Source organism: Poecilia reticulata, linkage group LG8 (assembly GCF_000633615.1).
Source record: "Poecilia reticulata strain Guanapo linkage group LG8, Guppy_female_1.0+MT, whole genome shotgun sequence".
Classification (NCBI taxonomy): Eukaryota; Metazoa; Chordata; class Actinopteri; order Cyprinodontiformes; family Poeciliidae; genus Poecilia; species Poecilia reticulata.
In genome coordinates this window covers 24,662,703-24,677,234 of record NC_024338.1, presented here as the reverse complement: position 1 = coordinate 24,677,234, position 14,532 = coordinate 24,662,703, and the positions used below count along the sequence as shown (strand labels likewise).

General features: G+C 43.2%; 1 protein-coding gene across 1 annotated transcript in view; it reads right to left on the bottom strand.

The window, feature by feature from the left end:
- glis2b (GLIS family zinc finger 2b) overlaps positions 1-14,532 on the bottom strand; it is a 29,843-nt gene that overhangs the window by 7,965 nt on the left and 7,346 nt on the right. The window contains exons 2-3 of the mRNA XM_008416700.2: positions 1,293-1,484; positions 711-841 (exon numbers count right to left, since the gene is read on the bottom strand). Coding sequence (XP_008414922.1) covers positions 711-841; positions 1,293-1,470 — 309 coding nt within the window. The 5' untranslated portion in view covers positions 1,471-1,484. The remainder of the gene's footprint in view (positions 1-710; positions 842-1,292; positions 1,485-14,532) is intronic.

The window sequence follows — 14,532 nt, the reverse complement described above, 5'->3', positions numbered from 1 at the left end:
ACACACACACACACACACAAAACATACCAACGGGGCCACTGAGTGCATGTTGCACAGACAAAGGCAATTGTTGGGGACACAAGTCGTGTTTGATAAGAGCTTCCCTTCCCCTCTCATGGACAGAGGCCTCCCTAACCTTGCATAATTGAATTCCCCTGTGACAGTGTGACASGACTTGATTTTGCCCCTGATTTGATGACTCAAACATCCTGAGTCAGGCTGCAGAAGGAGAGTGTAAAACTTTGAGTGCAGACGGCATACAGTGCCCTAAAAATTGTACAATATTGACACTGCTTAAACTTTCTCACAGTTTGTTGTATTACAACATTTCAGTGTATTTCATCAAAAAAATTTGCATAATTAGTCAATACTTTCTAAAAAAACAATTAACTGTAATTACCGCTGCTAGTATTTTTAGCTGTAATTACATCTGTGCAAAAATGGTTCAAGCTCAGTCAGATTGGACAGAGAGGATCTATAAAACAAATAATAAAGTACAGTATTTTTGAATTTTGATGTGAACTTGAATTGGCAACACAGAACATGCCGCTGTGCCATACACTTTCCATTTTCAGATGACAGGCTGAACAATGCGGGCCAGATGTTGAAAGCTTGTGGTTTGTATTTGTAGTAATGTGAGAAAATGTGGAATCGCTGAGTTGTCCTGCATCGGAGTGTTTGCAGGAACTTGCATGTCATGTCATACTCACGCCTGAGGGAACRTAACTGCYGTTGCTCATTTCTGGAGAGSTGGGGGTGTGTCGGGAGGAGGGAGACATGCTCAGGTCCACCGCGGGGGGCGTCGGGGTGTCGGTCCGGTCGTAAGGGACCACCTGCACACCTGAGAAAGTATRCTTGTGTTGGAGTGATGTCACTCTTGAGATATCTGTTACAGGGACACTGGACTCACAGGACGACCGTTGTTGTAGACCTGACCACCAGCGGATTAGGACCCACTGTGTATAAAATTTTCACTTTGTTGGTTTTACCATTTGCAGAGAAATGATCTGACAGCTTTTTTCAGAYAGGATTCAGAGCTCAGTCTGGCACAGAAGATGACCAGTGATCTCTCTAAAGTTCGACCTGTTCAATCCTATGTCATGGATTGAACATATGGTATGTTTCAGGGGGATAAAGGTTTTATCTCTAGGTTTTAAGTTATTTTTTTTTCAATTTAAGTATCGATTTAAGCTTTTTCTTCACTGTTATTTCCATCAGTTTTGTGCAGAAGTGGCTTATAAACTAGCCAACATCAGTGTGTCTGCTTCTGGTATCGCCTGGTTACCACCTACCTGAGTGTGGAGATGCAGGTGAAGCGGGCTCTATAATTGCTGTCCCATCATCCGTCATATGCAGCTGGCGAACCCGCTTGGGATGCAGCGGTGAGAGAAGAGGAGAGCGGGTTCCCCTGTCCTTCCCGTTTGCCCTCCGAGGTARTTTCAGGTCCAGGGGCTCGTCCAACGACAGCATGGCTGACCTCCCAACTGCAAAAACAGGGAGTGAGGTAAGGAGTCGCACTTTCAACGCTTATATACTTCAYATTTTTAGTTGTAAAAGAAAAAAAAAACTTAGGAAACCATATATCATTTTCAAACGGATGAAGACTTTTTGGAGATCAGTCTATTGTCACATCTCTTAGTAACTAAYGTGAAGAAATTCGACAGTCCAAGACTGTTTGCGTCAGACAGCAGAGGGCAGGTTCCCACACCTGCAACTTTTTCCCACATGAACTTTGTTTAAAAAGTATCTCACATTCCACAACCCCACTGGGCAGGGAGCACTCTCCAACAATGGCAAACCGACCACAATCAAAATCTGAAACACTGAGAAAGAAAAATAAACACACACATACACACACGATGAAGACTCGGTGACCCCCTTCTCTTTTTCCACCCTGACCTTTACTCTCACACTCTTCCTGAGGAATTTCTACAATCCGATCCAGATGGTCGCCCCCTCCGCTGGGCCTTTTTCACCTCACCCCGTGGCCGGTTGCTGGCCTTTTACACACCGTCGCATCAGGCCCTCCACCAGAGTAACCCATCCTAACAWCCCCCCCACGTCCACCTTCCAACTTGGACCTTTGAGACCAGCCACCAACGCCGCAGGCCTTCAGCTCCAGCTGCACCCGCTCAGTTCACCTCCTCCCTGCTCTTGAGCACGCTGACCTCTGAACCCAGCCAGAGGCCTTGCTGTTRTTTGGGACTTTAATCGTCCTCTTCCTAGGCCGCGGGACATTTAGAGTTCCTTGATAATGTTAATTTGTGCTTTTTCACATTATGTCATGTTAGAATCACAATGTCCAGTGTGTTTCTTTATTATAATTGTTTGCCATTACAGGCCATTTAAAATGTGGAAACATGAAACCTTTCGGTCTGCGTAGAGAACAGGGGTGCAACATTACCCTGAACACACAATTCCTACAGTAAAACACAGTGGTGGTGGCATCATGTTATGGGGAGGCTGTTCCTTAGCTTAAACACTTTTCCCTTCAACTCTAGCTTCCCTTGCTCTTCWGAAGAAAAGCAACCCCACACCATGATGCTGCCACTACCACACGAAATAAACTTCTTAACGAAAGCGAAAGAAAAAAACTAAGCCTGGGACACAGGTTCACTTTCCAGCAGAGCAAAATCCCCAATCAAACCCCAAYGTTAATATGTGAGATAATAAGTTAATAATTTGAAGCAGAATTTATAAATCTATGTTTCACAAATGCTCTTTGTTGAATCTGACTTAGCTTGAGTTGTTGTGGAAAGAAGAAAGGAAATGTATCCCAAAAGAATAGGTGGTTCTGTGAAAGATTTGTATCAAATTCAAACAAATGTGACAATAAGTCAGATCAAATGTGCCAAACATTCACAGTTTTGATTTGTAACGAATATTAAGGTGTTTTCTACGTCTTTGTGTTGCTCTATCATATAAAATTCCTATAAAACACAGTGACGTTTGTGGCTTTACCATGCTAAAAAAAATGGGAGCATTTTCAAGAGGTRAGATTACTTTTACAAGACTTTAATTAAATATGAATATATAACAATAAATCCCATGATTTAGGGCACACTGACTTAACATAAAGAGGTGATTCTGTTCTCTAATAATCAGAAGAGGTTTTCTACATAACCCATCCAGGCTGTACTAGAGCTGCAATTGCTGATTTAAAGCCCAAACCTCAGAGGGCAACGCTTCAGGGTTCACTGCTCCACCTCACCAAACAAAYACGGACACATCCCCTCAAAAGCCTCTTCAYGACACGGCAACAAACAGGCGTGCAGCCCTACATCCTGATACACATCTAAGCCAGGCACTCGAATAAATCCATCCATGCACAGAAGTAATTAATCAAGCCATAATTTCACAAATTCGTGTGTCCTTCCTCWCTCCTTCACACAAATGCTGACACAGACTCATACGGGCCACGGTTTGCCGTGAATGGTGGGCTTTGAGAGCGACTGACCGGGAGCCACATGAGACGACGGGCCTTATGTCTGGGAGGCATGGAGCATGGAGGTTAGCAGGTTCACCATCCCAACAAGCGATGGCCTCAGCTTGCACATGCTTATCCGTACACGGGGGATTACGAGAGGGTCCAGAGACCCCCGTAGGCCAAAGATAAGAGGATGATAACTCATAAGGGGTGCAAACAGGGAAGCAGAGTGTGTATATACACAGAGCTGCATTGTGCTGCTATCTATCAGTTTGATTTTACAGCAAAAATAGGCGCTCGTGTTCTTCGCAAGGATGGAATCTAAACATTGCGTAGCCTTCATGTTTGCACACCATGTTGCCAACAGTTGGGATCAATTTTAGCAGATGAAAACACGAGAAAGAGCATGATGTGTTAAAAACAAACAACCTGTCACTTTTCCAGCTGAGCACGTGTCACCAGAGAGCACAGTCGTTTGATCAGTGAATATGTTGCGACTGATATTTGTTGCGCTGTAACAGAAGACAGAGGAACATCAAGGTGCAGTTAGACAGGTCTGATGAGTGTAATTAGTTTCTTCGGCATAAATTCTGCGGGGAACTACTTGTTTGTGTGTTTTGGCTACATATCTTTTGCGGATGTGAGAGCTGGTAACATAAGCTATTTATAAGAGTCTACAGATTGTGTAATATTTGAGGTTTTGTTGTATTGTCTTATTTAGAACAATGTCTCAAATCTCTTTGAAAATCAAAATCCTTGGCAACTGCTTAATTATAAAAGTTTTTCATGTGAGTTTATGGAAAGCTGATCAAATAAACACTGACCTCCCATGCACAGATGCATCAAATAGTTGTATTACTTTGGCTTTTCGACAGTTGCAAGTGTTCAGACTAAGATTTTTGCTGGATAAAATCAATCTGYGTTGAAAGCATTTCAAGTTTTTTTCTATTGGATTTATGTCGGGACTTGGACTGGGCCATTTGAACACCTGAATATGATTAGATCTAAACCCTCCATTCCACTTCTGGCTGTGTCAAATGAATATTTACCACAGTCTCAAGTCTTCTGCAGCCTCTGGCAGCTTATTCCAAGAATTTCCTGTATATAAGCAGCTTCCCTGTTCCTGCTGATAAAAAGCTTCCCCGCAGCATGGTGCTGCCACCACTGTGTTTCACTGTGAGGATRCTGTATTCAACATTGATGTGCAGTATGTGAATTTTGCTACGGAATACGTAGAACATAGCAACAAACAAACATTCACCCAYATTAATTTGGATTTATAACTGAAAATAACGTTATAAATATGATGAATGCATTAAAAGCATCTTTAAAAAAAAGCTGTACTATTATTATTCACACTCAACTTATCTTAGTGAGTCCCAATCATCCTCAGAGGAGACGCCTCCAGTGTCCCCACGGTTGTGTTTCACCTCTGCCTACCCTCAGTCAGTCTGACTGGGAAGTGACTCAATGTGTGTGTGGATCTTGGACTGAACTTCCAGGATTTTGGCTAAATCTTTGAAACAGCATCCACTGAGAAGGGGCTTGTAAGAAAGAGTGTAACAAATAGGGCCGTGCAGCAGAGGGTGGGAGCGATGCAGGCAAGGGAAGATTATGGCATTCTGTCCGTGCATGCTTGTGAGATGTGTGTGTGTGTGTGTGTGTGTGTGTGCACGCGCGCGCATGTGTGTAAAGCTTTGCTGTGGGTGGCTGTGAAGTTTGAGGAAGGGGTGTTGGCTGGCCCCCATGCAGACTTCCTCGCTCAGCCATGGGGTCGGCAGTGTCTCTGAAAGGCAGCATTGTCCCTCCCTGGGCCCTCTCTCAATCTCTCGCAGAGTAAACACGGACTACAGCAGCTGAGTGGGAGGGAGGAGAGAAGGGGAGATTGCAGGGGCCGCAGCGAGGATATATGAGGGTGAGGAGGAAGTGGTGGAGGAAGATTCCTCAAAGGGAGGTTTTGTGTGTGTCTTCTTAGYGAGCGTTATCATCTATCTCCTCRTGTAAATCTTTCCAACCCGAGTCCTGAAATTGTAAACACAAGTCCCTTTGAAGACTCTTGGGTCCGTGCATGTGCGTGTGTGTGTTAGAGGGTTAAGTTTGGGTCAACGATGGATGAAAGTCGGGCAGGTTAACGACTGAGACAGCATAGAAGGGGCATCAGGTCAAACGCAGGGCTGCGTGTTTCAACACCTCTGTGTTCTGGGGCTAAAAGCGCACGGATCAAGGCTGACCCRGCCCTGACTGGCCTGATCTTTCACCTGATCTGATCTGAGGAGATCGAAACGGGGAGGGTTAGGTTTCAGACCCGTCTGCTTTAGAGAACATAGCTGTTAACCACAAGGTGATTATGCTTCAGGGTATAAAATCATATTGTGCAATATTTTATTTTCCAAGCGGTATTTAGGAGGTTTGAAAGAATGTGTATGTCTACAGATTTTGCGCGGCCCCCTCAGAGGTTGGCTGTAACTTAATCTCCCTCCTGCCGGGACCCTGGGAGGTGGTCTGTAGGAGGTAAGCCATCTCTCCCCAGGGCTCTTTGAGCGCTCACTCTCATTTTCCCTTTCACACACACATGCACACGCATGCACTGAGGCCAACTGATCCAAGCAACACTATGAAAACACAAAGTCGYCTTAGGCTGATTTCTTCCTCCCAGTAAATCCCTGAAGCGTCCCCGGATCTCAAGGTGCGATGGAGAGGGGGTGCGGGGGGAGAAATCAGTGAAATGACACCTCATTAATGAATTAATATAACTGAGCTTCAGTCACATTTGACTGCAGTTATGACCATTTAATACATTTTCAAACCTTTATGCCGGGACCCAAAAAGCTGCCCTAGTTCCTTGAAAAGGTTTCTTTAGAGGAAATGGGCCTGATGTGAACAGAGAAACTCCCTTAAGTCTTTGACATGACTCACCGCAGAGCTGAACATTTTCTTCCTAAACACTGTTAAATGTGTGAAAAGAGCATGGTCCACGTCGTCAACAGTAGCACCTATAAGACCAACGGACTTAAAAGGAAAGAGTAAAAGCTTCTTGCGCTTCCATCCAACAAGGTACAAGGATTGGGTAAGTTATAAACGAGACGTGGGTAAGTTGCGACCCCTGACCTTTTATAGTTGGGATCCACATGTTTAACTATCAATGAACAAACAAAGCGAGTTACTTTAATACTGAATTATTACTAYGTTCACTTTGAGAAACTGAAGGAATCAGACCCGTATGAGGTCACTCTTTTACTCCCTCTTCTGTCATTACTGACGTGGGTTGAGGTAATAGCCGCTAAGGACCCCACCTATGCGGGCACATGAACCCACCCGCATCTTTCGTCTCTCAAGGATCGCCCAGCATACACACAAACACACACAGTCGGACGGCTGAGAGGTTTCTTTTTCAGGMTTTTGTCATCCTTATTCAGCCTCCTCCTCAGACAGGAAACCTCAGTTTTCACTCCTCCTTCTTTGGGCCTCCCATTCTCTCTTTCTTGACTTTTTCCTTGTATTCTTCGCTTAAATTTTTAAACTCACATTTGTGGCTATTGTGGGTTGTTCTCGTGTGCTTCTAGCCCAAATCACTTTACTAGAGCATTAAATGATTATTTCTCATTTGTACATCTTCTAAGAAACTTAACAGAGCTTTAAAGTTTTCTACTGCTCATGTCGTTAAGTTAAACCTGCAATCGTCTTTTTTTTTTGGTCCCGTTGCAAACATACTGAATCTTAGACGGTATTATGTAATAGCAGAACGCATGCAGTCCCCAGGGAAAGGGCTTTTGAGGGAAAACAGTGTGTGGAGCCCCGGAATACAGAGGGGGGGAAAAAAGCTGTTTGCATTAGCGCAGTCCAAAACAGCCACCAGTTCTCTCAGGATTTTATATAAGGAAAGCAGGAATAAATTAGCACAAAATGGAGCAAATGAGGTTCAAAAAGAGAAAAAGTGAGTAAAAGAAGGGGAGAAAAGGGAGGGATAGGTTTAGTAAAGTAAGAAAATAGTGCAACAGGAAGCTTCTGAGTGAGCTACCGATGGCCTGCAGCCAGAGCTTTCAGACACGGAGGAATTCCAGGCAGAAGGCAGGGAAGGAGGGAAGGTGCCAGGAGGGAGGGAGCAGCCGAACAAGGAGGGCGGGTCGCGTTTGCGGTTTGTTGTCAAAGGGAGAGAAAGAAGGAGAGCATGCGTAATGCAGCTGACTGCGTTTGAGATGTGTTGAATTGGTCCAGCAGTCAGTCAGTAAGAAAGGAAAAGTAAAATCTGTGATGATACTGCATATTTTCATGACAGATCGATAAACTTCATAAATGTTAGATTTTAGCTTCAATGCTAAAAATGGATGTAAAATGCCAATTTGAAATTGTTGAATAGAAAAACACTCCAGAAAACGCAGCACATTCTTCTTAAAACGCTCCCTACCAAGGAATTATTTTACATAACATTATTTTATGCCATTAAATATTCTTTTTTAGGTTTTATGTATATTTTTACATAGTCATTTACATCACCCAAAGCTGGATTGTGTTTGAGTTATTGCCACTTATCTTTCTACGTCAACRAAACACAAAGTAGACCTGCGACAGTGTCACGACGGTCTACCAACTTTTTATGGTCTTTGAAGACGGAGAGAATTTCACAAGAAACAAAAGCCAAGCGGTTGTGACCACACGTTTTTAATTTGAGAGATTTCTACTCTGCCATATAGAGAGATCAGGACACGAATGGTCTATAAAAAGCCTGATTGAGATTTCACATTGTGTCAGTAAGCCCTATTGCCCGGATGGGTACRTCCTGTGGCACGACGCGGTGGCCTGAGTGACGGATGGATGGTTTGGCAAGAGCTTTTTTGATCTTTGTGCTTCTTTTATTCGCCAGGTCATTAGAAAAAGAACACTGTGCTCTCGGGAGAGAACATGATCATAAAGCAATCAGTWCTGCAATAAAACATTCTTCCGAGATGCTTTGACAGAACACATGAACAGAAAAGGCAGATTTAGCTGGAAAACGCTGCTGCGCAGGGGAAAACTCCCCTAGCTGCACTTAATTCGCTTGTCTCTCTCTCTCTGGCCCTTCATAGTGAACATGCTGTCCAACACGAGTGCAGACTGAGAGGACATGCGGTCACGTGTCTTTTCATTCTCTGGTCGGATCACATACCCTTYCTGGTATAGCCGAATCTATAGTGCCACACAAAAATATTCATACCCATGTAAGTTTTTTATTTTGTCAAAAATCAAAAAAAAAAAAAAAAACTGATGTAAATCAGTGAAAAGGATGTTCTCTGGCCAAGTGAGACAAAACCTAGCCTACATCTAAAATGCCATGTTTGGTAGGAAAACTAACATTGTAACACAGCRACGCGTGGAGGCAGYATCATGCTGGGGGGATGGCTTTTCAAAGTGGATGAAAGAAGCCAAAGACAGAGCGACTTTTGGAATAAAACTTCTTCCGCAACGCAGTATGTGGCATTTCAGGACAGCGTCCACAGGAGAACGATCCCATCCATCAACGTGTGCAGCACTTTGCACAGTGGTTGCAAGGGCTTTGAAGATTGGCGATGAGTAATGTTACAATAACGTGGGGCGTTTCACAACATCCCCGTTTTGTAGGGTGGTAAACGGCAGGATGCAGTTAGCGCAGCATGAGGAAGAGAAGAGAAGAGAAGAGAAGAGAAGAGAAGAGAAGAGAAGAGAAGAGAAGAGAAGAGAAGAGAAGAGAAGAGAAGAGAAGAGAAGAGAAGAGAAGAGAAGAGAAGAGAAGAGAAGAGAAGAGAAGCCATCCCCAAACTGCTTTATTTTAAAATCCTGTAACTCCGATGGGCCTCTCCACCTCCAGCGGTGAACACTTTCCCTCCAACCTTTACTCCTCATCTTTCATCTCTGTTCTCCCACACTTCCAAGTAAAAACAAAAAAAAAAGAACAATCTGCCTCATCTCTGCTCCCTCTTGACTTCCTCTTCACTTTCTCAGGCTATATTCCCATTCCCTTCTATTGCTCTCTTCTTTTCCTTTTCCTCACAGACTCCCACCACGTCTATCGCTGCCGTCTGTTTTCCACACACACACGCGCACACACACCGCCCTCCTCTCCCTCTCAATCAAAATCTGTGGGCTCTCCCCCCGCAGGCAGTGATGCAATCCACCGACTCCTGCGTGCAATCTCAGGGTCTGGAGTTGGCTCGGCAGCCAAGCAGGGGCGTATCCACACCACGCTCGGCAGGAAAGCAACAGGAGGGGAAAAGATGGGAGGCGAGAGAAAAGAGGGAACGCAGCCAGTGTGAGAAAGAGCAAAAGAGAGTCTGAAGCTGTGCAAGCTCATAGTGGGAGATCTGGTTTAAAAAGAAAAAAAAAGTACCGTCATAAAAAGTTTACAGTTTGTGCTGCTTCTTTAGAAGTAAATGTCTGGCAAACCTGACTTTGTTTTGTGGAAGAGGGATGGTGTGTRGGGTTGTTGTAAATCGCCTTAAATGTTCTGGAAGGAGCTTTGGAAAGAACATGACTCTCGATGATCAAATAGCACAACATCTCAGCTCTTGGTCCTCTCATCGGCCCACAGGCCAGCTGTGTCTGTTTTGCTGGGATTGCTGGAACTGGATTTCGGAAGTGACAGCTCTTCGCTACTCCCACACTGATCACTGTCATTCCTGCTGACTCATACCACATTAGCATTACTGCCTCAAGAAATGCAAGTAACATTAATATGTCATTATTATTATTATATTCCAATAAAACCTGTCAAAAACTGCGAAATACATGCCTGTTTGGAATAATAAGAACAAACTGCGCATTCTCGAGTGTCCTAAATTTTCCAGCAGCACCAGTTAGTAGCTTTTCTTTAACTTCCAAAAGAGGCAAATGGCACATCAGTCAAGAGGCATTTTAAAATAAGAGTACAAGTGAAAAGTGCAAAAATAATACAAGTAAAAAAAACAACTTTTTTTTTTGTTTGGAGCAAAAATCTAAACTGACTGACATATTGATAAGGCCACGTCACTTCAAATGTTGAAGCATGGTAATGGCAGCATCATTCTGAGYGGAGTATCTTTTACGACAAGAAAGCTGGCCAGAGCTCATGGAAAAATATACGGGGCTCCATATAAGGAAAATACCAGAAGAAACGCCATTGGAGGCTTCAAAAAAAACTTAAGACCGTGACACTCAGTCCTCTCTTCAGCTCACAAACCAGCTATGTCTGTTTTACTGGGATTGCTGGAAGCGGAGTCTGGAAGTAACACCTCTCTGCTACTCCCTCACTCTTTGTCTGATTAAAAAAAATTTCCTTTTCTCCCCATTACGTTGTTGGGGCTGAGCAAATAACATGTGTTAGCACAGTGTGTGTACACAGCAGTATGCCACATTCTTTTAACGCCGGAGGTGTGTTCACTAAAAGAGTGGCCTTATCGAAGAAAATGGGCTTAATGCCTGTTGAGCGCCAGATCACGGACCTGTAAAAGGCTCTAAATGTTCTTAAGCTGTTTCATTTGAAACGGCAAAGCACGTTCAATCGCACTTGGCCAGATTTATAGCAAGAGATCTCCACTGAAAGACGCAGAAATGAGCCTTCAGTCAGGTCAAGAATGCAAAGCACAGACACCTGCCTCAATCTTTTAAAATACCAGGTTCACTCAGCACACACACAAAAAATCCCAACAGACCACTCCCAAACACCTAAGTAGAGTTTATAGGTTTAAAAATGATGGCTGGTGACCTTGCAGTGTACGAAACCGCCTGTGCAGCTCTTAGAACACAGTAAATACTGTATCTAAACAGATTCAGCCAACCTGCAGCACTGACTGTGTTCTGTGGAGTTCAGGCTAGTTCAGAATACTGTAGCTGCKCTCCAACTTTGGGAGGGGCGAAGTCTGTCTCACAGTCATTTCCTGAACGGGAATAATATGGCACCACACGCATGAGAAACAAACCCCTTTCACACCGACATGCCGACCCGAGCCGCTCTCCTTTCGCTTGCAACTCAATAAAGCAAGTGAGCACAGGGAAATCTCGAGGAAGCAGGTCTTTCTTTATTCAATAGCTGCGGTAATATGATCTCAGCTGCAGCTTTATGCAACACGGCCTCCGGGAGGCTGAGGCCGAGGCCGAGGCGTGAGGTGGGGAAGCTCATCTCTGCAGAGTTGAAACGTTTCAGCCTTTTCCACTCTAGATTTTGGATCGCCACTCCAACTTGTTAAGAAGTCAGATTTAAGTAAAAAAAAAAAAATCTGACAACTTTTCAAAAACAAATAATGTGCTTAGAGTTTTAAACTCCTCATTCAAAGTTCTAATATTTTTCAATGAATTCCCGCATCACCACCCAAACCTGAACCTCCGATCTCTGCTGGAGACTGACACCTGTGAAGTCATCCAGAGCGGTTTGTGGTCAGAACCCGGTCAGACCACATAATATTTTCATATTTTGTTTCACAAACATTCACAGTTTATTTTGGTTCCCAGAAGTTGATGATCGACGGACACATGGTATATTCTGAAGTGGAAAGAAAAGGAAAAACATGGATTTTAATTTAAAGCACAAATCTAAAATGTGTGACATTCATTTAGTCAGAACCCTAGAGCCAAAACTTTGAATAACAAGCAAGTCTTTGGTTTCTTGGGGGGAGGGGGGTTTCTCCCAACATATCTTTGAGGGATAGCTCCAGTAAGTCAGGACTGACCGGAAAGCATCTTTGAACATACATTTTTAAGTCCTGCCACAGGTTCTTAATTGACTTCATTTCCGGCCTTTGACTGGGCCGTTTTAATACATCKAAACCAAGTTATTGTAACTCCGACTGAATGTTAACAATCGTTGTTCTGCTGGAAGACGACTCTCTGCTTGGGTCTCAAATGTTATGCAGCTTCAAACTCCAAGATTGCCCTTTATTTACATTGCTTGTTGAAGAACTTTACTTTCTTCCATTAAGAAAGCACTTACTTAATGAAACCATAGAGTTATGTGAACGGTGATAACAAAACAACAAAAACTAAAACTGACCAACAATGCTGCTATAAACTAAAACTCTGGCACAATTACGCACTGCTTTGTGTGCAAAAATAATGMGTTAAAGTTAGAATTGTAACATACCAAAATGAAACAGCATCATAATATGAGTCCATGTGAGCACAGAGGAGGAGGAACAGGGCAGCACTTCAGCTCCCCAAACCGAAGCATTTTGAAAGGAGAGGAACGCAGGAAAAGGAAGAAATACAAAACAGAAGAGAGCAATTAGTAGAGTAGGAGATGTGTGTTTTTGTGAGTGATATGGGGCCAAGATTCCTGCTGCTGCTTTAAACTTGGGTGTGCCCCTCATATTGTCTTTGTTTGAGCCCCATGTCTGTCTCATRTGATCACACATTTACGCACAAAGCTCATGTTGTCTTCTCCTCATTAGGTCTGTCTGACTTAACCGTAGCGGTTGTTTTCGTTGAACAGCCCTCTGCCCGCTGTCGCCTCCGCCACTGGCAAAGGGACAAGGTCAGTCCGTCTTTTTCTTTTTTCTTTCTTTTTCTTCTCTTTGTCTTCATCCCTCCTCTCCCCCCCCCCTCACAATATTCCTATATTTTGGCTCCTCTATAAGTGACAAGCTCCACCCTGCAGCTTTTATCTCTTGTGGCTCCATCCAAGATAGAGAAAAACGGCAAAAAGAGACCAGAGACGAGACAGATGCGAAGGGACAGATGGGGGACGGTTGAGATGGCGACAGACATGGTTTGAGCATAATGATGCAAAACGGAGCACCACTTAGATTCTCGATTTAAATTTGACGACACTTCCAATTTGTGTGATCTCCTGGAAACGGGCAAGCAGAAGAATCTGGAGCTGATTCCCGGTTTCCTCTTGGTGAAACATCAAGGCCCAATAAATACAATCGTACAAGAAGTSAAAAACTTTGAAACTCTGAGAGAGCGAATATTCACATCATTATGCCCTAAGGTCATTCATTTGGACTCAAACAAGGATAGTCTCAGGGTAACAGCAATCAGACAGCACTGAAGCAGTTCTGGCAGTTGTCATTAAATTATACAAGTTGGGTAAAAATAGTTATGTTTTCTAGAATAGGCTAGAATATTGAGAATTGTGATATTTTTTTATGACTTTCCTTTAAATTCACAAATTTCAAAGCAGTATTAGCATTTGGTAGACTTGCCTCTTAAATTGTACGAGTTAGATCAGATATTTTGGTTACACTTCAACAAGCTTCTTACAATTGCAATTGCACAATTGTCCACTCCAAAGTCTTGATCTTATTGCCTCTAAACACTTTTCAACCAGAGTGGTGGTAAGCTTTCAATCATTACCCACTTGGCTGATTTACTTGAACTTTTCCACAGTTCAGTKTTTCCAATAGTGCTCTTTTTTATGATGTCGTCTATTTTGTGAAGTGCACCAGTCCCTCATGCAGCAAAACATGCACACCACATGATGATGCCGTCGCTATACTTCAGCGACGGTATGAAGTATAGCCGTCGCTGAAGCCGGCATGAAGTATAGCCGTCATCCCTGCTTCATYACAGCAGGGATGAAGATCTTTGGGTTTTTATACTGATTATACAGATATATAAATGTTAGATTCATCAGTCTGCAGGACATGTCTTCATAATGAAGGTCTTTGTCCCTGAGCTTGTTCAAGAGATCATCTGGAGTTTTTAATACCATGTAAAGKTATAATAAATTTAGTGTCAGTAACCTTCTGAGTCTCCGGAATCAGCAACAAGAAATAATGTAGGTGATCTATACTGACCTAAAAGAGGAATCGCTTAGTCAGATTAATGTCACAGTGAGGAGAGGAAAAAGGAAAAGAGAGAGAAAGATTACACAGTGTGTATGTACATATCTGGTTTCAACTGTACCTTTAGCAACCAAAATGAAAACAGTACGGCTGCTTCTTAGAGCATCTTAAACCAGAACACGTCTCAAAATGCAACCTCAACCYTAAAACGCTTCCAAATTACATAAGGCTACTTCTCAAGCAAACGTCAGTACATATGAAATAAATTAGTGCTGGAAAAATATCCAAACCACCACGGAGAAGGTAAACACTCACAGGCCAGGCTTTTTTTTTTTTTTTTTTTTTTTACTTCCTCCCTCTTTTACAGCTTGTATAGGATGGACAGCCTCTTATATA